Source organism: Oncorhynchus gorbuscha, linkage group LG22 (genome assembly GCF_021184085.1).
Source record: "Oncorhynchus gorbuscha isolate QuinsamMale2020 ecotype Even-year linkage group LG22, OgorEven_v1.0, whole genome shotgun sequence".
NCBI classification, from domain to species: domain Eukaryota; kingdom Metazoa; phylum Chordata; class Actinopteri; order Salmoniformes; family Salmonidae; genus Oncorhynchus; species Oncorhynchus gorbuscha.
This window is the reverse complement of record NC_060194.1, coordinates 1406440-1430241: the sequence shown is the minus strand read 5'-3', so window position 1 is coordinate 1430241 and position 23802 is coordinate 1406440. Positions and strand designations below refer to the sequence as shown.

The 23802-nt window shown below is 41.6% G+C and overlaps 1 protein-coding gene across 9 annotated transcripts; it reads left to right on the top strand.

Annotated features, from left to right (window-relative positions):
• Positions 1-908: 908 nt before the first annotated feature.
• Positions 909-23600, top strand: mfn1a (mitofusin 1a). 9 transcript variants are annotated; one of them, XM_046320631.1, is made up of 18 exons: positions 909-1220; positions 1355-1478; positions 1766-1901; positions 2332-2494; positions 2903-3027; positions 10823-10898; positions 11542-11649; positions 12068-12221; positions 12609-12676; positions 12785-12906; positions 13508-13634; positions 14122-14220; positions 16484-16586; positions 17139-17365; positions 17749-17880; positions 19319-19515; positions 22893-23027; positions 23189-23600. In XM_046320631.1, exons 2-18 carry the CDS (start codon positions 1364-1366, stop codon positions 23256-23258), a joined length of 2157 nt encoding a protein of 718 aa, XP_046176587.1. In that variant the 5' UTR covers positions 909-1220; positions 1355-1363; the 3' UTR covers positions 23259-23600. The 9 variants fall into 9 exon arrangements, with proteins under 9 accessions (XP_046176587.1, XP_046176586.1, XP_046176584.1 ...); XM_046320630.1 differs by having other exon boundaries at positions 12059-12221; XM_046320628.1 differs by having other exon boundaries at positions 10823-10931.
• Positions 23601-23802: the final 202 nt, after the last annotated feature.

The window sequence follows — 23802 nt, the reverse complement described above, 5'->3', positions numbered from 1 at the left end:
CAGTGCAACGTGTGATACAAAGGTACCATTCAAAGGCGTGTGGGGTACCACATATCACCATTATGAATGGTGTAATTGGTAATAAGATTTCCACCTTTTAACCTCAGTCTAAGCCCTGTGTTCGCGATATCTACTAAGCTAAAATATGGAATTGTTTTAAGATGGTCAAACCATGGATCATTTAGCTATTTGATGTAGAATTTTAGAACCCCTGTAGCTACAGTACCAGTCAAAGGTTTAGACACACCTACTCAGTCAAGGGTTTCTTTATTTTTACTATTTTCTACATTGTAGAATAATAGTGAAGACATCAAAACTATGAAATAACACATATGGAATCATATAGTAAATAGTAAACACCCACGTACACACACACACACACACACACACACACACACACACACACACACACACACACACACACACACACACACACACACACACACACACACACACACACACACACACACACACACACACACACACACACACACACACACACACACACACACACACACACACACACAGACTAGTTTACTTTATTTAGAATAATTGGTTAGATAGATTAAATCAAAATGTCATTTGCCACATGCGCCGAATACAACAGTGAAATGCTAACTTACAAGACAATGCAAATAGTCCATTTGATTAGCAGATATCAAAGTGAATGGCAAACAGCAGTTAGAAAAATACCAATATGCCTAAAACATTGTAAACATCACAGTAGGCCCAGTTGAACTCAGTGAACACTGCTAAAGGATAGTATTAACCCATAGTATTATTCATAGTATACGCTGCAGGTAAAGAAACAAGACACCGAACCACCTGATGCATTAAGTCCTAGCTAAGAGGATTGGAGATTTACAGGCTCCACAAAACACCAGCTGGAAAGGCTGTGCTTCAGAGATCTGATCTTCAGACAGAAAGCAGGTAGACCCATGTTGTATGATGGAGAGTAAGAGGAAGAGGGTAGAGGTGAAATAGATTGCGTATGAAGAATAGAAAGAAGTGGAAATGAGAGTGTATAAACAGATGATATAATGGAGCCAAAAAAATGTAATTGGGTAAACCAGGAGTATTTGATCATTTAGGGAGAGGAAGTGTTGTCAATTCTTGTCCTGCAACTATGCTTTTCAACACGTTCGAATAGCATTGATTGGGAAGCAAATGAATCCAGAACCTCTGAAGATTTCTCTCACTGCACCTTTCCCCTAGCCAAGGTACTGACAGACTTTGTGTGCATGTGTGTACTGTGTTTGCATAATGCGTGCCTGTGTGTCACCTGTCTGTCCGTCTGTCTGCCTGTCAGTCAGTTTGTCTGTGCCTATTAAGTTAATCTCAACACTATGCTCAGGAAGTTGAAATGGACCCGGGGGGCCCATCGCCCCTCATGCATTTTGTGGTGGCGAAGAAGACGATCAACGGTATATTTGATCAGTTGCTGGAGTACGTCAAAGAGTGCACAGAGTTTGTGGACGGTGAGCCTACATAGTGTTACTTAACAAAAAAGTGTGTTTTGTAGATTATTAGCATCAATAGTGTCTTACAGTTTGAATAAAGATGTATACACAATATCATAGGTATAGATGGTTTTATGCTATAATCTGCATCTAAAAGGGCACCCTTCAGACAATTCCCTTTTTTGCGTGGTTACCTATTACCTATTAACGCGTACAAATGGTGGGCTACCTTACACTAGTGTGGGGGTTTTAGTTGTCATTTACCACAATATCCATTCTTGTCTATCTGCTTCTATGATGCCCAGAGACATGGCGAAGTGCGGATCTGGAGCAGGTCGCAGTTGAGGAGCAGTGCCTTGAAATCCAGACCTGTGCTAGGAAACTGGCCACCATTCGGGAGGTGCTGGCGCGTAGGCACATGAAGGTAGCCTTTTTTGGGAGGTGAGAGTCAATGGTTTTTTGGAAATAAAATTGAACCCAATATTCAACACAGATGCATTACTGAGGGTCCATGTGTAAAGGACATTTATATTATACAGTTTGCTGCTGGATAGGTATAATTAAGGAGTCTCACTGTTATTCCAGATGTTTTTCATACTACCTAGATAGTATGGTGTAACTATTGATACAGCATAAGTAAATATTAGTCCCATAATTTTGGATGTGCAGAATGATTTTCCCAAAAGTTAGTGTAACGGAGGTGGAAGATTTGTGCTAGCTCACTGAGCTACCTAGGCTTTATCGTAGCATAATTACTGTGGTGGCAGGAGACCCAGGTTAGAACAAAGCCGTTCACATTAGCCTTGTGACCATAATTGTAAACATTTTGTCAAAGGAGTAAAGAGACATTTCCTTTCTCTCTCCCTGGCAGGACGAGTAACGGTAAAAGCACGGTGATCAATGCCATGCTGAGGGACCGGGTGCTGCCCAGCGGCATTGGCCACACCACCAACTGCTTTTTGAGGGTGGAAGGCACAGACGGGGACGATGCCTACCTCACCACCGAGGGCTCTGAAGACAGAAAAAGCGTCAAGGTCTGGGGTCAAACCAGGGGGTCGCAGACTGATCTACTGTATATATATATATATATATATATATATATATATATATATATATATATACAGTGGGGCAAAAAAGTATTTAGTCAGCCACCAATTGTGCAAGTTCTCCCACTTAAGAAGATGAGAGAGGCCTGTAATTTTCATCATAAGTACACTTCAACTATGACAGACAAAATGAGAAAAAAAATCCAGAAAATCAAATTGTAGGATTTTTAATGAATTTATTTGCAAATTATAATGTAGACGGAGGCTGAGGTATGGCAATACCGCTAGACCAGCCTTTTTCGACGTGCAGTATAACACACAATTGTTAGCAATGATATTTCCCTCTGTTCTACTACTTTATGTATGTCTCTGCATCTTTTTCTTCCCCCCTTCCAGTCAGTCAATCAGCTGGCCCATGCCCTGCATATGGAGCGCAGTCTAGACTCAGGCTGCCTAGTGAAGGTGTTCTGGCCCAAGTCCAGGTGTGCCCTGCTGAGGGATGACCTTGTTATTATGGACAGGTACGCGCTAGGGTTTAATGCCAGTGACCGGTATCTCAGGACTTCCCAACCAAGCTCCTTCCAATTTCCGGAGAAAAATAATGACGGGACCCGTGCACCAAATATTTAGAATTTCACCACCACAAAAAAATGGCAAATGGCTTCATTCATACATTCGACCATCACAACATTAGTAGCCTGCCATATTTACTCGCCATTAAGTCCCCTATAGAACATAATACTTACTTTCATGGCTTGCATTGCTAACTATCATGAATAGGCTACACACAACCTGTCGACGCAGTTACGGTAAACAATCCCCAAACTAGCTGTGTGGCACTGGAACAGGCTCAAAATGTGCTATTCACTGTTAACAAAATGTCTGATACACTGGGTCCGAAATAGCCTAGACATTCGCAACATTGTACAATGATGTTACACTACAAAAGTGAGAGCAAGGCGGGCTTAATCAAATTTGCAGGTAATTGATTAATCTCAGCGTTATCCATGGTGCATGTTCTATGGAGTGATTTCAGTGCCAACAGAAATTGTGTTTGAATTCCATAATTTTGAATTTGTATGAGGATATTTAATTTTTCTTTAATATTTATTTATTTGTGAAGCACAAATGTAATTATTGAATTCATAAATTTAACTTGTATTTCATGATTTGAAATTGAATTGAATGAACATTGGATTTCAATTTAGTATAATGTTCAATTTCAATATTTATATATTCCGTTTAAATATAGCAGATATTGAATTAATTGTTTGTCTATCAAACTTTTAATTTCAAGTTGATCAAATAGTAAACTTCTCAGATACAAAAGTATGTGGACACCCCTTCAAATTAGTGGTTCGGCTATTTCAGCCACACCCGTTGCTGACAGGGTATAAAATCGAGCACACAGCCATGCAATCTCCATAGACAAATATTGGCAGTAGAATGGCCTTACTGAAGAGCTCAGTTACTTTCAACATGGCACCTTTCCAACAGGTCAGTTTGTCAAATTTCGGCCCTGCTAGAGCTGCCCCAGTCAACTGTACGTGCTGTTATTGTGAAGTGGAAACGTCTTGGAGCCACAACGGCTCAGCCGGGGAATGGTAGGCAACACAAGCTCACAGAACAGGACTGCAGAGTGCTGAAGCGTGTAAAAAAATATCTGTCCTCGGTTGCAATACTCACTACCGAGTTCCAAACTGCCTCTGGAAGCAACGTCACCACAATAACTGTTTGTCAGGATCTTCGTGAAATGGGTTTCCATGGCTGAGCAGCCGCACACAAGCCTAACATCACCATGTGAAATGCCAAGTGTCGGCTGGAGTGGTGCAAGTAAGAAAAGTAAGATGGTGCCAACGGATATGGCAGCTCTGCCTCTTCCTCCTAAACAACTTTGCAGTATTTCGTTTTTTTTGTGTGTTATTGTGTGAAGAAAGGTGGGGGTGTATGTTTCATGGTGTTTCATGGTGTGATTGTAATAACATACAGAAACTCAAGTCCTTTTGTTCACCCGACCTAGAATACCTCACAATCAAAGGATCTCCTTCCAGAGAGACATCGTATTATCTTCAGAAAAGAGAATTCTCTTTGTTTATTGTCAAAGAACTCTCCAGGTAGAAGAAAGGTGGGGGTGTATATTCATGGTGTGATTGTAATAACAGCCAGAAACTCAACTTTGTTCACGACCTAGAACAGCCCTCAAAGAACTTTACTTGACTTTATGCAAACTGGAAACCACATATACTCAGGCCGCATTTATTGTAGCTGGCGATTTTAACAAAGCAAATTGGAGGAAAACGCTACCGAAGATCTACAAACACATAGACTGTAGTATTCACGCTGGTAAAACATTGGACCACTGCTACTGAACTTTTTGGAATGCCTACAAGGCCCTCCCCTCTGCAAATCTGATCATGACTCCATTTTGCTCCTCCGTTTCTATAGGTAAAACTCAAACAGGAAGTACCCGTGCTAAGGTCTATTCAACGCTGGTCTGACCAATCGCAATCCATGCTTCAAGATTGTTTTGATCACACGGACTGTGACATGTTCCGGGTAGCCTCTGAAAATAACATCGAGGAATACACAGATACGTTGACTGAGTTCATCAGGAAGTGAATAGGAGATGTTGTACCCACTGTGACTATTAAAACCTACCCAAACTGGAAACCATGGATAGGTGGCAGTATTCGCGCAAAACTGAAAGCGCGAACCACTGCATATAACCATGGCAAAGTAACTGGGAATATGGCTCAATACAAACAGTTTAGTTATTCTCTCCATAAGGCAATCAAACAGGCAAAAGTCAGTACGGAGAAAGTCGAGTCGCAATTCAACGGCTCAGACATGAGACGTATGTGGCAGGGTCTACAGACAATCACGGACTACAAAGGGAAAACCAGACACCTTCTTGGCCTGCTTTGAGGATAACAAAGTGCCACCGACGTGGCCCACTACCAAGGACTGGGGCTCTTCTTTTCTATGGCCGACATAAGTAAGACATTTAAATGAGTTAACCCTCGCAAGGCTACCGGCCCAGACGGCATCCCTAGTTGCGTCCTCAGAGCATGCTCAGACCAGCTGGATGGAGTGTTTACGGACATATTCAATCTCTCCCTATCCCAGTCTGCTGTCCCCACTTGCATCAATATGTACACCATTGTTCCTGTACCCAAGAAAGCAAAGGTAACTGAATTAAATGACTGACTATTGCCCGTACCACTCACTTCTGTCATCATGAAGTGCTTTGAAAGGCTAGTTAAGGATCATATCACCTCTACCTTACCTGACACCATAGACCCACTTCAATTTGCTTACCACCCCAAGAGATCCACAGACGATGCAACCGCCATCACACTGCACACTTCCCTATCCTATCTGGACAAGAGGAATACCTATGTAAGAATGCTGTTCATTGACTATAGCTCAGCATTTAACACCGTAGTACCCTCCAAGGTCATCATTAAGTTCAAGGCCCTAGGTCTGAACCACGCCCTGTGCAACTGGGTCCTGGACTTCCTGGCGGGCCGCCCCAGGTGGTGAAGGTAGGAAACAACACCTCCACTTCACTAACCCTCATCACAGGGGCCCCACAAGGGTGCGTGCTCAGTCCCCTCCTTCAATGTCAACAAAACAAAAGAGCTGATTGTAAACTTCAGGAAACAGCAGAGGGAGCACGCCCCTATCCACATCGACGGGACCACTGAGGAGAAGGTGGAAAGCTTCAAGTTCCTCAGCGTACACATCACTGACCATCTGAAATGGTCCACCCACACAGACAGCGTGGTGAAGAAGGCGCAACAGCACCTCTTCAACCTCAGGAGGCTGAAGAAAGTTGCCTTGGCCCTAAAACCCTCACAAACCTTTACAGATGCACAATTGAGAGCATCCTGTCGGGCTGTATCACTGCCTGCTATGGAAACTGCACCACCCGCAACCGCAGGGCTCTTCAGTGGGTGGTGCAGTCTGCCCAACGCATCACCGGGGACAAACAACTTTCCCTCCTAAACACCTACAGCACCCGATGTCACTACGCTATCATCCAGAAGACAGGGTCAGTACAGGTGCATCAAAGCGGGGACCGAGAGACTGAAAAACAGCTTCTATCTCAAGGCCTTAAATAGCCATCACTAGCCGGCTTCCACCCAGTTACGCAACCCTGACCTTAGAGGCTGCTGCCCTGTATACATAGACTTCCACCCAGTTACGCAACCCTGACCTTAGAGGCTGCTGCCCTGTATACATAGACTTGGATTCACTGGCCACTTTAATAATGGAAAACTAGTCACTTTAATAATGTTTAAATAATGTTTACATACTGCTTTACTCATCTCATATTCTTTTCTACTGTATTATAGTCAATGCCACTCTGACTTTTCTCAATCTAATATTTACATATTTCTTAATTCCATTATTTTAATTTTAGATTTGTGTGTATTGTTTTTAGATACTACTTGACTGTCAGATACTACTGCACTGTTGGAGCTAGGAACACAAGATTTCACTACATCTGCAATAACAACTGTTAAATATGTGTATGTGACCAATAAAATTGGATTTGATGTAAAGCTTACTGCCATTGGACTGTGGAGCAGTGAAAACTAATTTTCTGGAGTGATGAATCATGGTTCACCATCTGCCAGTCGGACAGATGAATCTGGGTTGGACGAATGCCAGGATAACGCTACCTGCCACAATGCATAGTGCCAACTGTAAAGTTTGGTGGAGGAGGAATAATGGTCTGGGGCTGTTTTTCATGGTTCGGGCTAGGCCACATAGTTCCAGTGAAGAGAAATCTAAACGCTACTATATATAATGACATTCTAGATGATGCTTCCAACTTTGTGGCAACAGATTGGAGAATGCCCTTCCCTATTTCAGTATGACAATGCCCCCCTGCTTAAAGCGAGGTCCAAACAGAAATGGTTTGTCGAGATGTGGATAAATTTGACTGGCCTGTACAGAACCCTGACCTTAAACCCATTGAACACCTTTGGGATGAATTGGAATACTGACTGTGAGCCAGGCCTAATTGCCCAACATCAGTGCCCGACCTCACTAATGCTCTTGTTGCTGACTGGAAGCAAGTACCCACAGCAATGTTCCAACGTCTAGTAGAAAGTTCTCTTCCGAGAAGAGTGAAGGTTGTTATAGCAGCAAAGGGGGGACCAACTCCATATTAATGCCCATGATTTTAGAATGAGATGTTCAACAAACAGGTGTCCACATACTTTTGGTCATGTAGTGTAATTTGACGCCATACCTGAAAGTTAAGACCTCTGGAACATGGACATGACTTCTGTCCCCTCTTTGATGATCACATGCAGCGCAGGACACATTAGAAGAAAGTGTTACAAAAAGCATGATTTGGCCCCTATGAGAATATACACGAAGCATACAAAACATTAGGAACACCTTCCTAATATTGAGTTGCACACCCTTTTGCCCTCCGAACAGCCTCAATTTGTCCGGACATAGACTACAAGGTGTCGAAGGCGTTCCACAGGGATGCTGGCCCATGTTGTCTCCAATGCCCCCCCCCCCCAGTTGTGTCAAGTATGCTGGATGTCATTTGGGTGGTGGACCATTCTTGATACACACGGGAAACTGTTGAGTGTGAAAAATCCTGCAGTATTGCAGTTCGTGACAATATCAAACCGGTGCCTGGCACCTACTGCCATACCCTGTTCAATGGCACTTAAACATTTTGAGTTGACCTTTCACCCTCTGAATGGCACACATAAACAATACATGTCTCAATTGTCTCAAGGCTTGAAAATTCTTCTTTAACCTGTCTCCTTCCCTTCATCTACACTGATTGAAGTGGATTTTAAAGGTGACATCAATAAAGGGATCATAGCTTTCCCCTTGTCAGTCTATGTCAAAGAAATAGCAGGTGTTCCTATTTAGCCAATAGAACCTAGAGAGTCTTCTTCACTGGAAGCTTCTCTAACATCGGATATGTACATTGCGGCGTCCCTCAGGGCAGTTGATTTGTGCCGTTACTCTTCTCTATTATTACAAAGGATTTGACACTGGTCTTCAACAAAGCTAGAACGACTATGCATGTGAATGATTCCACACTCTACATGTCAGCACCCAAAGTCAGTGAGCTCACTGAAATTCTAAATAGGGAGTTACCGTCAGTATCCGAATGGGTGATTAATAATAAACTGGTCTTAAATACAGCTAAAACTAAAATAATTGTATTTGGTTCAAAACATTCTCTAAGACCTAAACCTCAAATGGAGTTGTGGGTGTGACCATTGAGCAAGTTGAGGAAGCTAAACTCCTAGGTATAACATTGGATGGTCAATTATCATCGTCAAATCATATTGACCAAGTTGTTGTGAAGATGGGGAGTGGTATATCTGTTATAAAAAGATGTTCTGTGTATTTGACACAAAAATCAACTGTACTAGTTCAGGCTTTGGTCTTGTCCCATCTTGATTACTTTTATGCACCTGAGAAGTTGAATATACCTACCTTTGATATACTTGAAATGAGTTTATAAACTTGATACACAGACAATTAATGCAATATCTACCATATTTAAAAAAGTATGAATATATAAGTTCAGTTTATAAATGCAATGATTCAATATGTCCAGTTCAAATGATACAATATTAAATTAATATTCATATTCATATCCAAATACAAATACAAATGATAAATTATGGATTCAAATAAAATGTCTGTTGGAACCAAAAAGGGTTATTCTATGGGAACAGCCCAAGAAGCCTTTTGGCCCTTTCCACATTTTGCGGTGTTACAGCCTGAGTTTAAAATGGGTTAAATTGAGATTGTGTGTCACTGTCCTACACACAATATCCCATAATGTCAAAGTGGAATTATGTTTTTAGATTTTATTTTATTTTAATTAATTAAAAATGAAACGCTGAAATGTCAAGTCAATAAGTATTCAACCCGTTGTTATAACTAAATAAGTTCAGGAGTAAAATATTGCTTAAAAAGTCACATAATAAGTTGTATGTACTGACTCTGTGTGCAATAATAGTGTTTAACATGATTTATTAATGAATACCTCATCTCTGTACACCGCACTTCTGCAAAGTCCCTCAGTCGAGCAGTGATGGGTATACAAGGCAGACATTGAATATCCCTTTAAGCATGGTGAAGTTATTAATTACACTTTGGATGGTGTATCCATACACCCAGTCACTACAAAAATGCAGGTGTCTCTTCAGCCCAGGGATTTCACCATGAGGCCAATGGTGACTTTAAAACAGTTAGAGTTTAATTGCTGTGATGGGAGGAAACTGAGAATGGATCAACAACAATGTAGTTACTCCACAATACCAACCTAAATGACAGAGTGAAAAGAAGGAAGCCTGTACAGAATAAAAAATATTCAGAAACATCCTGTTTGCTTGAAGGCACAATAAAGTGCAAAGAAATTAACTTTAAGTCCTGAATACAAAGCGTTATGTTTGGGGCAAATCCAACACAACACCTCACTGAGTACCACTGAGTTCAAGCATGGTGGTGACTGCATCATGTTATGGGTTTGCTTGTCATCGACAAGGACGAGGGAGTTTGTGGGATAAAAAGAAATGGAATAGAGCTAAGCACAGGCAAAATCCTAGAGGAAAACCTGGTTCAGTCTGCTTTCCAACAGATACTGGGAGACAAATGTACCTTTCAGCAGAACAATAACCTAAAACACAAGGCCAAATATACACTGGAATTGCTTACCATGACGGCGTTGAATGTTCAGAGTAGCCTAGTGACAGTTTAGACTTAAATGGGCTTAAAAATATATAGCAAGACTTGAAAATGTGCCATCGACAACCAACTTGACAGAGCTTGAAGAATGTGCAAATATTGTACAATCCAGGTCTTCAAAACTCTTATACTTACCCATAAAGACTCACAGTTGTAATCATTGCCAAAGGTGTATTGAATCAGGGGTGGGTAGACTAGATATTTCTTTATTTCATTTTCAATAAATTTGATACATTTTTGAAAAACATGTTTACACTTTGTCATTATGAGGTATTGTGTGTGTGTATTGGTAAGAAACATGTTTTAATTCATCCATTTTGAATTCAGGCTGTAAAACAACAAAATGTGGAATGAGTCAAGGGGTGTGATTACTTTCTGAAAGAACTGTACAATATACAACCCGGACTGGCTCTGTTACGCTTGGCTGTCCTGACTTGTCTGTGCATTGTTTGTATATTTTGTATTTCATGAAAACTGTGTTCCAATTGTATGTGTTCAAAATGTATTATTTGACTTCCTCGTATTAATCAATTCTACTTATATGTTGCATTATGCATTATGCACGCGCAGCCCAGGGACTGATGTGACCTCTTACCTGGACAGCTGGATCGACAAGTTCTGTCTGGATGCTGACGTCTTTGTGTTGGTGGGCAATGCAGAGTCCACACTGATGAACACAGTGAGAGAAAAAAAACTAAACCACTCTTTTAACTCTTTAGCATTAACACGAACATGCATGACCATTAATTGACAGAAAACTTTAAGAATGTTTTTTTCAAATATATTTTCTGCATTTTTATACTATCTTACCAAATTCACCCCGTTCCTACTGGAAATTACGCCTATGCACACCACTATGAGCATAATCAATTACTATATTGTATCTAGATATTTCAGTGTGTCCCATGATGCAATTTGCGCTTGTTTTTTTGTTCATTTAAAACTATTTTTTTCTTTCCAGATATAAAAGATATAAAGATATAAAACTGTATTTCTTTGTGAAGAATCAACAACAAGTGGTACACAATCATCAATCAATCAATCAATAATTTTGCACGCCCAATTTTTCAGTTTTTGATTTGTTAAAAATGTTTGAAATATCCAATAAATGTCATTCCACGTCATGATTGTGTCCCAGTTGTTGTTGATTCTTCACAAATAAATACAGTTTTATATCTTTATGTTTGAAGCCTGAAATGTGGCAAAAGGTCGCAAAGTTCAAGGGGGCCGAATACTTTCGCAAGGCACTGTATATATGTGTTTCTTGATGTGTCTATTACTCTTTAAAGGAGAAGCTGTTTTTCCACAAAGTGAGCGAGCGAATATCCAAGCCAAACATTTTTATCCTGCACAACCGCTGGGATGCCTCTGCGTGGGAGCCCGAGTACATTGATGAAGTGAGTTTGACTGTGAAACTACACTGCAAGCATAGTGCAAGCATTTCATAAGCGTTGTTTTTGCCATACTACACCAGAAGCAGCAAAAGGAGATGCAGTCAATAGTGAAATCCGCTTGTTGAGAACACTGAAAGCAGGAGTGAAATACTTGAAATAGACACTTAAGCAGCGCAAGATCGCTTCATTGACTTGCTGCTTGCTCAGCTGGAGTATCATTTCTCTTTGCTCACAGTGGCTCAGTGTCATCCACACTTGCACTTTGTGGACACTATGCTTACATTACATGTCTTGTGTAGTTTAGCTGTGAGAAAAACAAGATGGGTCCCTCTTATGGTGCACTTCATTGAGCCCTTCATTCGATTTGCCTACTTTTTGAGTGACCAAAATGTCAAACCTAATGGATAATGAGCTCCCTCAGGTGCGTAAGCAGCACATGGACCGCTGTGTGAGTTTCCTGGTGGAGGAGCTGAGGGTGCTGAGACAAGAGGAGGCTCCAGGCCGGATATTCTTTGTGTCTGCCAAGGAGGTGCTCAGCTCCAGGATGCACTGTGCCCAGGGCATGCCCGAGACAGGTGAGATCGGTGAGGAGGGACCAAAGGCTAGGTGGGCGAAGTTGCATGATGCTGATTGACTGGCTGATCAGGTTTGGGAACAATAATTTTACGATATTGATATGGTTATGGTAATTTAGAAGGCAAAACATCCATTTACTTGAATACATCGGCATTCATAAGAAGTTGACGAGCAGTTGCCAGCACACTCCTGACAGATTTTCCTCCATCGGCCATGTAAGAGGCATCTCTCTCCTGTTACTGTCTCGCCTCAAAAACATTGCTATCTTAAAGCTTTGATCTGCTCCCATTACCCGGCCATCCATGAATGCCCACATGAACTATAACTTAATATGTTGGTGGTCCCCCGGTTATTATTTTTATTTGGACTTCTGCTGGTCTTTCTAGGTGGCGCTTTAGCAGAGGGATTCCACGAGAGACTGAGGGAGTTCCAGAGATTCGAGAGGACTTTTGAGGCAAGCACGGAAGCATAACTGATTTTCATGGTCCATTGTAATATCATTTGTCAATTTCACGTTGAGTTGGAATCGTCACACTAACTTACCGTATTTACGACTGCACAGGAGTTCATCTCACACTCTGCGGTCAAGACCAAGTTTGAGCAGCACACGCTCAGGGCGTGGCAGATCACAGAAGCAATCAAAGCAGTCATGGACGCCATAAATATCGCATCCGCCGAAAGGAAGTGAGTTTCTCCCTCTTTTTTTTTTTATAGGAGCATTGGTAATGTGCTACTGCCATACGCACCTAAACAGTATTGATTATTAATCATTAGATTAAAGGGATACTGTGATATTTCAAGATTTAGACCGTTTCTCTACTTACCCAGAATCCTATTGAACTCATGGATACCATTTTTATGTATCTGCATGCTGTTTGGAGATGATTGAAGTTAGCATATCGTTAGTTTAGCACAATTGCTGGAAGTCCCCCAGTACAGTAGCTAGCTCCTCTCAAAAGCAAGGGAATAGACCTTCTAAATACTCCACAACTGGCTAGTTGGTCATTTTATAGTCTTACGAAGCTATTCATAGTAATGGATAAATAGATTGAAGACCTAAATATCGCAGTATCCCTTTAAAGGTCCAAACGCTAGATCTGTGCATCCAAACCTCCAATTTTCACTCTAACTTCCTACTAATATCCATGTACTGTATGAATTGCGCAAAACTCTGACTCAAATGTGCATCTCAGCATAGGATTTACCCTTGAAAGAGAGAATCTTTCCAATTTGCTCCTAACTATGACAACCGTTGCTCTTTCCCCTTTGACCTCTCCGTGTGCAGGATATTTTCCCTGGAGGACCGAGAGGACCAGAAGGACCGTCTGGAGTTTGTCAGAGGCCAACTTAACCGCCTGACCGAGAACGTCAAAGAGAAGATCAACACCATAACAGATGAGGTGGCGGCCAAGGTAGACATTCACCCTCAATCACTCAATCATATACGTGCTGTTGCGTGAGACCGAGGTAGAGTTGTATAAAAAGGGAGGGACTGTCTGTTAAGCCAAATGACAAAGAGGAATAGCCTATCATTTACTGTAGGCCTGATTCAGAGTTGAGATAAGCACACACATCTTTCACTCTTGACCTAAATAATGAATTGATGTTAATGGGAGAACATTTTCATTAAGCACACAGATCTCAAATAAAAAATAATGCAAGGATAGCGGTGCGTAAATGTGTGAGTAAATGATTGGTTTAGGATTAACAGATGAACAACTCTCTCATACAACACATATGTCTGCCTATAGTTGGGCTGACAAGCAGTTTGTGTTCAAGATTTTGTGTTCAATGATATTTTGTATATTGTTAGCCACATATAAATGGTGTAGGCAATGGACAGATTAAGGTTAGTAAATTACCTGTTGGTTTATGATTTTACTATACATTTTTGTTTAGGTGACCGTTGCCATGGTGGAGCAGATTCGTGGTCTCCCAGCGCAGGTTGATGAGTTCAGTGCTGATTTTACACCACATGCATTGCTGCTCTACAAAGCAGTGAGTTCTGCTTCTAGATCCCATATCCTAGCAATATTAACCCATGATCAACAGTTAAACTCTATCTTAACTGTTACATGTGGCCTACAGGCCTAATCCCAACAACACACTTTTTTTCAGGACAGAAAAACTGGCGTTAAAATTGTAATTCCCTTGAACTAACCTTCACACCCATGGGCAAACACTCAGATGTGCGCACAGACCTATGCACACAAACACACACTAGGGTTTCCGTTAGGAAAATGTGGCGCCAGACAATGTGACCAGGAAGATTTTAATTTACCGGCCATTTGAGAAATGTACCGGATCTATACAGTATATGCATTGGGTGTGTAACCCATTAGAGGGTCCACCCACAGTGCTCAGAATGATAGAACATTTAGATCACATTTCGATTATGGTAGTTCATCTTAACAGATCATGCAACTCCTGCAATGTAGCAGACAATAAAACATAATTTTCAAACACTTGACAAAATGCAATTCGCAGGAAAACACAATTCTAAACAGCAAACCTGATATGAGTGGTTCCATATGCGAAAGAGATGAAAATCTCTGTTAAAAACCGAGAAAGAATCTAACAACAAGATTGTGCCTTTGGTTTCCGGACAACGGAAGAAAGTTGACATGAAAACCTATAGAACAGGAGAGAAAGGCTGGTAGAGTGCAATAGGACAAGGAAATCCCGGCCGGCCAAGCCCTCCCCTAACCCGGACGACGCTGGGCCAACCCGCCTCATGGGTCTCCCAGTCACAGCCAGCTGCGACACAGCCTGGGATTGAACCCGGGTCTGTAGTGATGCCTCAAGCCTTGCTATGCAGTGCCGTAGACTGCTGCGCCGTAGAATGTTGCGCCACTCGGGAGGCCATGAGGAAGTTTTTATAAAATAATTGCCTCCACGTTTCTATGGTCCAATTTTGACTAGGCTACTTTGAATCAAATCGAGGTAAGACATGCCTCATAATATGAAGTAAAACATTCAGGTTTCAAACAATTAAATATATGTTTTCAAAATGCATACTGCCTATAGATCACATTGCAAAGTGGTGGGTGATGCACTGATAGCCTGCCTACTATTTCCTATGCACTTGAATGGTGCGATTCAATTACCAGTAAAGAAATAAAAATAGTAGCTCTTTTCAGTTGTGGCCATCAAATGTGTTTTTAACACACGATTGCATTTAGAATTGTTGCGGAATGACTTATTAAAGCGTTTGATTCACTCCAGCAGCAACAACAGTCAAACGTATTTACATCGACCGATATTTCCCTTAATTATTTAAATGCAGGGCCTAAAATCAGGGCCTAAAATCAGGGCCTAAAATCAGGGACTAAAATGTAATTTTTTGTTCCACCATCAACTGTGGTGGGTAGATTAAAAAAATATACCAGTAAGAAGTAATGTGGTATATTAATCAATTTAAAAATAGATATATTTTACCCAAAATATCAGATGAGACAAAATGTTCAGCTGTCCTTTAAGGGCGGGAGGTTACCGTGGTAACGGGGTCACTTGAGTGTGAGATTTGGGATGTGACTAGTAGTAGCGTCTACAGCGTCTCTTCGCTATCAGTTTACCCACTCAGGGTCAATTTGGCCGGCAACCATTTTAGTTATCTCTTTTCATTATTTTTATTTTTTTCAGCCAAAAGCCGGCAATTACAGGCTAACGGGAATCCCTGACACACACACACACAGTCTCAGTGTACCCTATATGATCAGTATAGCTGGCTGGAGAGCGAGCGATCACGCTGAACAGGATTGAAAGGAAAGCCTCTTAAGGTCCTGCTGGTCAGAGGGGGGTGGATGGGGTCAAAAGACATAGGGTCAATAGGGCATTGTACTGTGTGTGTCTGTATGACTGTGTGTGTGAATGTAAGCTTTGTTTACATCTATGGATGATAACACAGTGATGTATGAACTTTAAAAGTACTGGTCGGTGTCGTACAAATTGTAGTTTTTTTTATGGCATTTGCACTTGATTGTGTATGATTGTCTACAAATATGAAGATGGTAAACCAAATCTTCACTGACATCCTTTATGAGTAATAGGTGGTGTGTGAGACCACCCAGGTTTAAACCCGGGTTGTCTACTCACCACAACACCATTAGCCCGCTGAGCTAAAGCCTGGCCAGAGCTTGGGGAGCTGTCCTAGGTATCCAGGTCTCCGATAAGGTTACTGATCACGCGAGCGTGGTTCACTGAACCACCTCCATTACATGTGGTCTAATAATCTCTTTCTCCTCATTGTTTTCACCTGCAGAAGCTTATGATGCATGTGGAAGAGAGGATGAGTGCATGTTTGGCCTTTCGTTGTTCCACTGGGATCATTGGCCACATGCAGTCATGCCAGAAAAACATGATTGGTAGGTATAGTACACACTTTGCTTGAGCCGTGAATGTGTTTCTTGAAATTCCAAAACAGTTTGGTGATCATGGGCATGACATTATTGTATTATAGCAAATATAGGGAGTGGGAATAAGAGCCGTGTTGCTCTTGTGAAAGGCAAACAACGGTACACATTAGGGTTAACCCAGTTGGAGGGAATTGTAATGTGGGCTCATTAGTGACGATTGTTACACTGCCCCGTCCGAACACAGATACGTCTCCGTGCTGGACCATCTTTCAGGTTTACGAAGCACGTCCATGCGTGGCATTGCGATGGCTTCACTGGTGTCATCCCAAACCTCTGGCACCAATACGAGGGATCAGCAATAGAACCCAGATCTCTCCTGTGAAAAAGGGAAACTTGCTACACATTGCTCCAATAGGGTTAACTCACTTTGGGGGAATTGTAACGTGGGCTCATTAGTGAGGATCGCTACAATGTCAATCCTTGAATTAGGAAGTAATTGATTTAAAAAGATGTATTATTTTTATGTGTAGTTAAACCAAGGATGATGATTCTGTATTTCAGAGAATATTACACCGCTGCTGCCCCCTGATGTCCAGGAGCAGTTCCACATTCACCTACCCAGCAGGAAGTTTGTCCTTACCTACGACCTTAACCTGGCCACCCTCTGCGTCGACTTCCAGGAGAACATCGACTTCCAGTTCTCTCTCGGCTGGACTGCCCTTGTCAGACGATTCATTGGGCCGAGCAATGCCAAACGTGCCCTGACGGCCATGAACCAGAAGTTTCAGGTTAGCCAAGGTCAGGGTCTGTATTCAGTCTCTCAGAGTAGAGGTGCTGATATAGGATCAGTTTAACCCTTTAAATCATATTTCAAAAATATCATCCGAGATCAGCACTCCTACTCTGAGATGCTTAAAAAAAAGTTTACTTTGACAACAGTAGGATAAATGAGTGATAGGCCAGGGGTGGCCTGTCATCCTCTTGAGCTACTGGGACTGCAGGGTTTTGCACCAACCCTATTCTTAACGCCTGATTCAGCTAATCAAGGTCTCGAAGAACAGCTAAGTAATTTTAGCAGGGTTGGAATGAAAGCCTGTACACCCCGTAGCTCTCGATGAGGAGGACTGATGTAGGTGGCCACCAGTATCATATGCCCTTAAATTCTCTCCAGAATACCTCTCCTACTGCACTCCAGGCACATGGTGGAACCAGCCTACAGGACCACATGGTCTTTTCAATGGCAACAGGTGTTGTGTCACTCACCTCCAGAGCCTCCATGACTGTGCTTGTTATTGGCGGAGTGGTATGTGCACCTTCTCTTCTATTCAAACCAATTATGTTTGCATTTCATTTTATAATGTATTCTTATTTGCTAACAGCTACTGATAAAACTGAAAGGTGCTTGTGTTGGCCACCGCTAACACATGCATTGCTAGCCATTATCTTTTGGCACACTAACGCTTAACGATAATTAATACACTTTCATACATGATTGAAGAAGGCAACGGAGCTCCGCCCTTTTTTTAAATTGCAGAGGGGGAAGCTAATGCTACTGAGTAATAGTGAAAGGGGGAGGTATGTTGTGGGAGAGCTTTTTTCACCCGATTTGGGCAACTTATCACCGATAACATGTTTTATAAAACACTATAAAGAGTTAAAATAATGTGTCATTACATACCTATTTAAAGGTTTGTGTCGAATTTGAATAGGGCTTTTAGGGCGGCGCTAAAGTAATATTCACATGTAAACTGCGGCTATCACAGCTCTGAGAGAGATGGCTTGAAGTGATGACGCGAAAAATGAATGCCTTCAGTTGTACAATTGACTAGGTATCCCCCTTTCCCTATCCCTTTCACTTTCTTGTTTTTCATCTGCGAGAGAAACGACGTTTATCGTACAGCGTCAGAGGGGTCAGGTTTCCCTATTTTCTCGAAAACTATTGGTCTATTACAATGTCAATCAACGCTTGAATAGAAACATAGTTTATGCCACCGGGATTAGGATACCAACACAGTCACCACAGTCCCATTTGTTTTCATCGCAGCCTCGTTTGAATGCCATGGTACGCAAAATCTGTATGGAACAGTGTTGGCTATCGTTACTTGTTTGTAATGATAATAATAATAATATATGCCATTTAGCAGACGCTTTTATCCAAAGCGACTTACAGTCATGTGTGCATACATTCTACGTATGGGTGGTCCCGGGGATCGAACCCACTACCCTGGCGTTACAAGCGCCATGCTCTACCAACTGAGCTACAGAAGATGACTTGCGTGCCAAAACTGACACAGTAAAGCAAACACTGACACATGATTATATTGCTAATTTGCTATTAATACTGACAACTGTTTGTAAAAGCTAATGCTAACACTGATTTTTTTCTTGCTAGTCTAGCACCGCTATTACAGCTAATGCTAACACTGATTTTTCTTGCTAGTCTAGCACCGCTATTACAGCTAATGCTAACACTGATTTTTCTTGCTAGTCTATCACCGCTATTACAGCTAATGCTAACACTGATTTTTCTTGCTAGTCTAGCACCGCTATTACAGCTAATGCTAACACTGATTTTTCTTGCTAGTCTAGCACCGCTATTACAGCTAATGCTAACACTGATTTTTCTTGCTAGTCTAGCACCGCTATTACAGCTAATGCTAACACTGATTTTTCTTGCTAGTCTAGCACCGCTATTACAGCTAATGCTAAAGCAGGTGATCTCCTCCCACCCTGTGTGGCAGGTGTGGCGCTCAGTGGGCTGGAGACTCGTCGCCCTCTCCGCAACACTTTATGGCCTGCTCTACCTGTACGAGAAGCTGACGTGGACCAACGCCTCCAGGGAAAGGGCTCTGAAGCAGCAGTTTGTGGAGTTCGCCATCCACCGACTTAGGGCCATCATCCCCTTCACCAGTGGGAGCTGCAGCCAGCAGGTTCACCAGTGAGTCCCAGTTCTACCGTAACAGTTTGAGAGAGGATAGGATTTAATTTAGTTTCTGTGGCTTTGATTGAATTTAAATGAGTGTATGGTAGTGTTACGCAATTAACCAATTATTATTATAAATGATTTGAATTCCATTTCATCCAGTTTTTTTCTGTGAGCTCAATGCACACATTCCTCAATTTCTCTAGAGCTGTTGTCACCAACCTTTTTTGAGCGATCTCTTTGAGTCAAAATGAAAAAGCAATTATTATTTTTACATTACTTAATTAAAAAACATACGATTGTGCAACATGAACATATTAAAAACAGTACTGTAGTAATGAGGTTTGTGCAGTAGGCCCGAAACATTATCACTGCATACAGTGGTTCCTCCTTTAAAAGTTGCTAGCTTACACTGCAGGAGTTAGAGGTACCCAGCGTCATGGCATCAGTGCTCCAGACCACCACCAGGGGGAGTTAGAGCACTCATTATGCATTTGGGTCCAAAGGTTTTTATTTGACCAATCATATCGAGTGGTTCCAGTGACGAATTTGATGCGAGCCACCGATCCCTGGTGACTTTCTTCAAAGATGGCTGGCAAAACATTATGGTGGAAGCAAATGTAAGTATAACGAGTCAAGCAAAAAATGTACAATTCACAGGAATATGTTAGCTAATGTAGATACCAACGTTTGTGCATATTTTTTTGTCATAAAGTAAATTGACAAAAATCGCTATTTAGCAAATTAACTGACTAGCTAACATTAGCCAGTTAGCTAGTTAGTGTTATGACATGAGTATGAATTTGTAATTCGTGTTGTTTAATGTTTTAGGGACTCCTGAGAAAACCAGCAAACCAGGCTGTCGTCTCGTGAAACAGTGGATGTAATATCTATCTATTTTCGACCCCTTGATCAGCTCGCACTCTGAAAGTAAAGGAAAAAACATATTTTTTTGTAGTGTAGATATGAAAACAATAACTGAGATATGACCGTTCAATCTAAAGCAGCAGATGTAATTTTCAGGATACGTCAATACAGCCCAGAAAGCTGAACAACAGACTGGTATTGTGGTTGTTCATTATGTGGTGGGAAATTAGCAATATGCATACCATATAATATATTACCTTCTTTGAAAATCCATCTATACCGCCAAAGATGACAATGTTGTATCTTGAAAAAAAGCATTGGAATTAAAAGTGAAATGTTTATAACCTGCTTCATTATTTATGTGTTACCAGTTGATCAAGAACAACTCCAATTTCATACATCATTGAAAATATGTCTACGAATAAGTAAGAATAGTTAAAAAGTTTAAATCAATTCTTATACTTGATGAAGACATTATACATCTTAGTATAAAGGCACAAAGCAAGACCCAGATGCAGACACAGGAGTCGGATGGTTGGAGTCTTACAATGTTTAATCATCCAAAGGGGAGAGAATGGTCGTGGACAGGTCAAAGGTCAAAACCAGATCAGAGTCCAGGAGGGACAGAGGGCAGACAAGGCTCATGGTCAAGGCAGGCAGAATGGTCAGTCAAGCAGGTACAGAGTCCAGAAACAGGCAAGGGCCAAAACCGGGACGACTAGAAAAAGAGAATAGCAAAAGGAGCACGGGAAAAACACGCTGGTTGACTTGACTAAATGTACAAGACGAACTGGCACAGAGAGACAGGAAACACAGGGATAAATAGACTGGGGAAAATAAGCGACAGCTGGAGGAGGTGGAGACAATAACAAGCACAAGTGAAACTGATCAGGGTGTGACACTTAGTACCCTATCAATTTATTATTTGTATCAATGTGGATCAGAGACAGGAACAGAGTATTTTTGCCGAGCAATGCAACGAAGCTGGATCATCCTGGCAATGATACCTGCACCAGCTACACGCTGCAGAGACTCCCTAACTCTTCGCCATTGTACACGATGACCCACTGCTCTGAGACTTCCTTTGACCATTCTAAAGCCCGCATGGGGCATCCTCGCCTTAATGGCGCTGACTTTCTGGTCTAACTCTTCATCTGACATATCAGAATAGCATTCCCTGACAGACATATTGGGCTCTTTCATCCGTTACACTGACATGTAATATGATTATATATCGACTATGAAACAAATAGGACATGGCCTGCTTATGAGTTGCCATGAAATAAAGTTAGATGAATTCAACTGAAAATGGCGAGAACAGGCATTCGTAGCTAAATGTTTTTGGTTAGTTTGAGAATAATAATTGCATGATTTATCATTCTATGTATGTATATATCTATGTAATACAGTAGAATGTTATGAACCGTCCCTGAATCGTAGGAGCTAACTACTAGCTATGTAGAAAATGGACAGTATAATGCCCAGTGCTGCTTACCTGAGATGCCATCATCACACAGTCCTTCATAGGTGTCTGCTCTGACTTCCTTTGTGTTGGAAAGAAAGGCCGAACAGTTATTGTAGCCAAACTGACACTACAAATTGGCCAAAATGGAGGGTGGTTGATAACAAAATTAAATTAGAGTTTTGTTTTGGGTCCCAATGCATTGCTGTCTCTAACTGACAATGAATGGGCAATACAAACCAAATAATAAACTTATAATTGTGCACGACTTCAAATGAAACAAGCAGGGAGCAGGTTTCAAACCCTCAACCTTCTTGCCCGAAGGCCAGAGCGCTATCAACTGTGCACCAAAAGCTCAAGCCGCAAAGTTGATAGAGCATGTCCTCGCAGTAGCTTGCTACTCAATGTAATAAAGTCATGACTTTTCAAATAAGTTACCTTACATGTTATGTTGGCTGACAATTTGTTTGCTACGCTGTCCTTACGAACCACATAGCATATCATTACAGCAGTATGTACCGGTATGTTAGCAAGCTAGTGGTATTTTAGCTAGATACACATCAAACTTGAGAGTATATTAACTATCTACCTCGATTTCAAAGCACTCTCGTCTGAGTGTAGCAGAGCGCAGAGTAATGAATTTACGAGCGCTCAATACCCTTTCAATATAGCTGGTGTCAGGAAACTTCGCAATTAAATTGTTTCCAGCAGCACAGTTACAGTCACCAACACTCTGGTTAACACAAACTGCCTAACCATGCAGTCATTTAACTGTGGTTATTTTACAGTTATACTGTCATGTGTATCCTATGTAGCCTCAATGTGGAATCACTCGCTAATTAGCTGTGCGCTAGTAGTGACACTCTTCCAAGTGATGTCACCCTCTATTTGACCTAGAGATCGTGTCACCCTTGCTCAACCAAGACCATGTTTTTTTGTTATTGGTTAGAATGTTGCTTTGTGGGTGATAAGGGTCTCTGAAGCTATACTGTTACATGTACAGTATTGTGTGTGTATTTCCCAGCTCTCATGGCCTCCTAACGTGACCTTTTGGTTGTGGCAGGGAGTTGGCAACGACCTTTGCCCGTCTGTGCCAGCGGGTTGACCTGAGCGAGGTGGAGCTGGAGGGGCACATTCGACTGCTGAGTGGCAGGATCCAGAGACTGGAGAACGTCCAGCGCCGCTCAAAGACTCTCAGGTCGAATAGCCACTCTGCCTTGCATTGTTCATCTCAGCTTTTTAAATGTCTGACAGTAGGGCTCTCTGAACACATTGTACACACACACACACTTCAATACAAACTACTGACATGAAAAGTTAGAAAATAACAGAGTGATAAATCTCTTCTGTTTCCTACAGACACAGAGCCACAGATCTGGAGTCTCAGCTGGAGGCATTCTCTGCCCAGTATCTGCAGAATCAGTGCTGAGTGAACAGATCCTCACAAGGAGATACATTGAGGTTTTCAATGGAACTGGTTCTGAAATGGTCTGTGGTACCATGATCATTCTATACAAAAACTATTCAATTTCCAAGAACCAATTTAAAACCAAAAAACAGACATTCCCACAACTTCCAAGGAACCAAATGTTCTAGCTGGATAGCATCTGGATGTGTCATTGCTATCGCATGGGGCACATCTCACACAGGTACAGTGCATTCAGAATGTATTCAGACCCCTTGACTTTTTCCACATTTTCTTATGTCACAGACTTATTCCAAAATGTATTAAATTGTTTTAATTTCATCATCAATCTACACACAATGACGACAAAGCAAAAACAGTTTTTTTGCACATTTATGAAAAACAATGAAAACTGAAATATCACAGTACTCAGACCCTTTACTCAGTACTTTGTTGAAGCAGCTTTGGCAGCGACACCTGTATTTTGGGAGTTTCCCCCATTTTTCTCTGTTGATCCTCTCAAGTGGGAGTGGGAGTGTAGCTGCACAGCTATTTTCAGGTTTCTCCA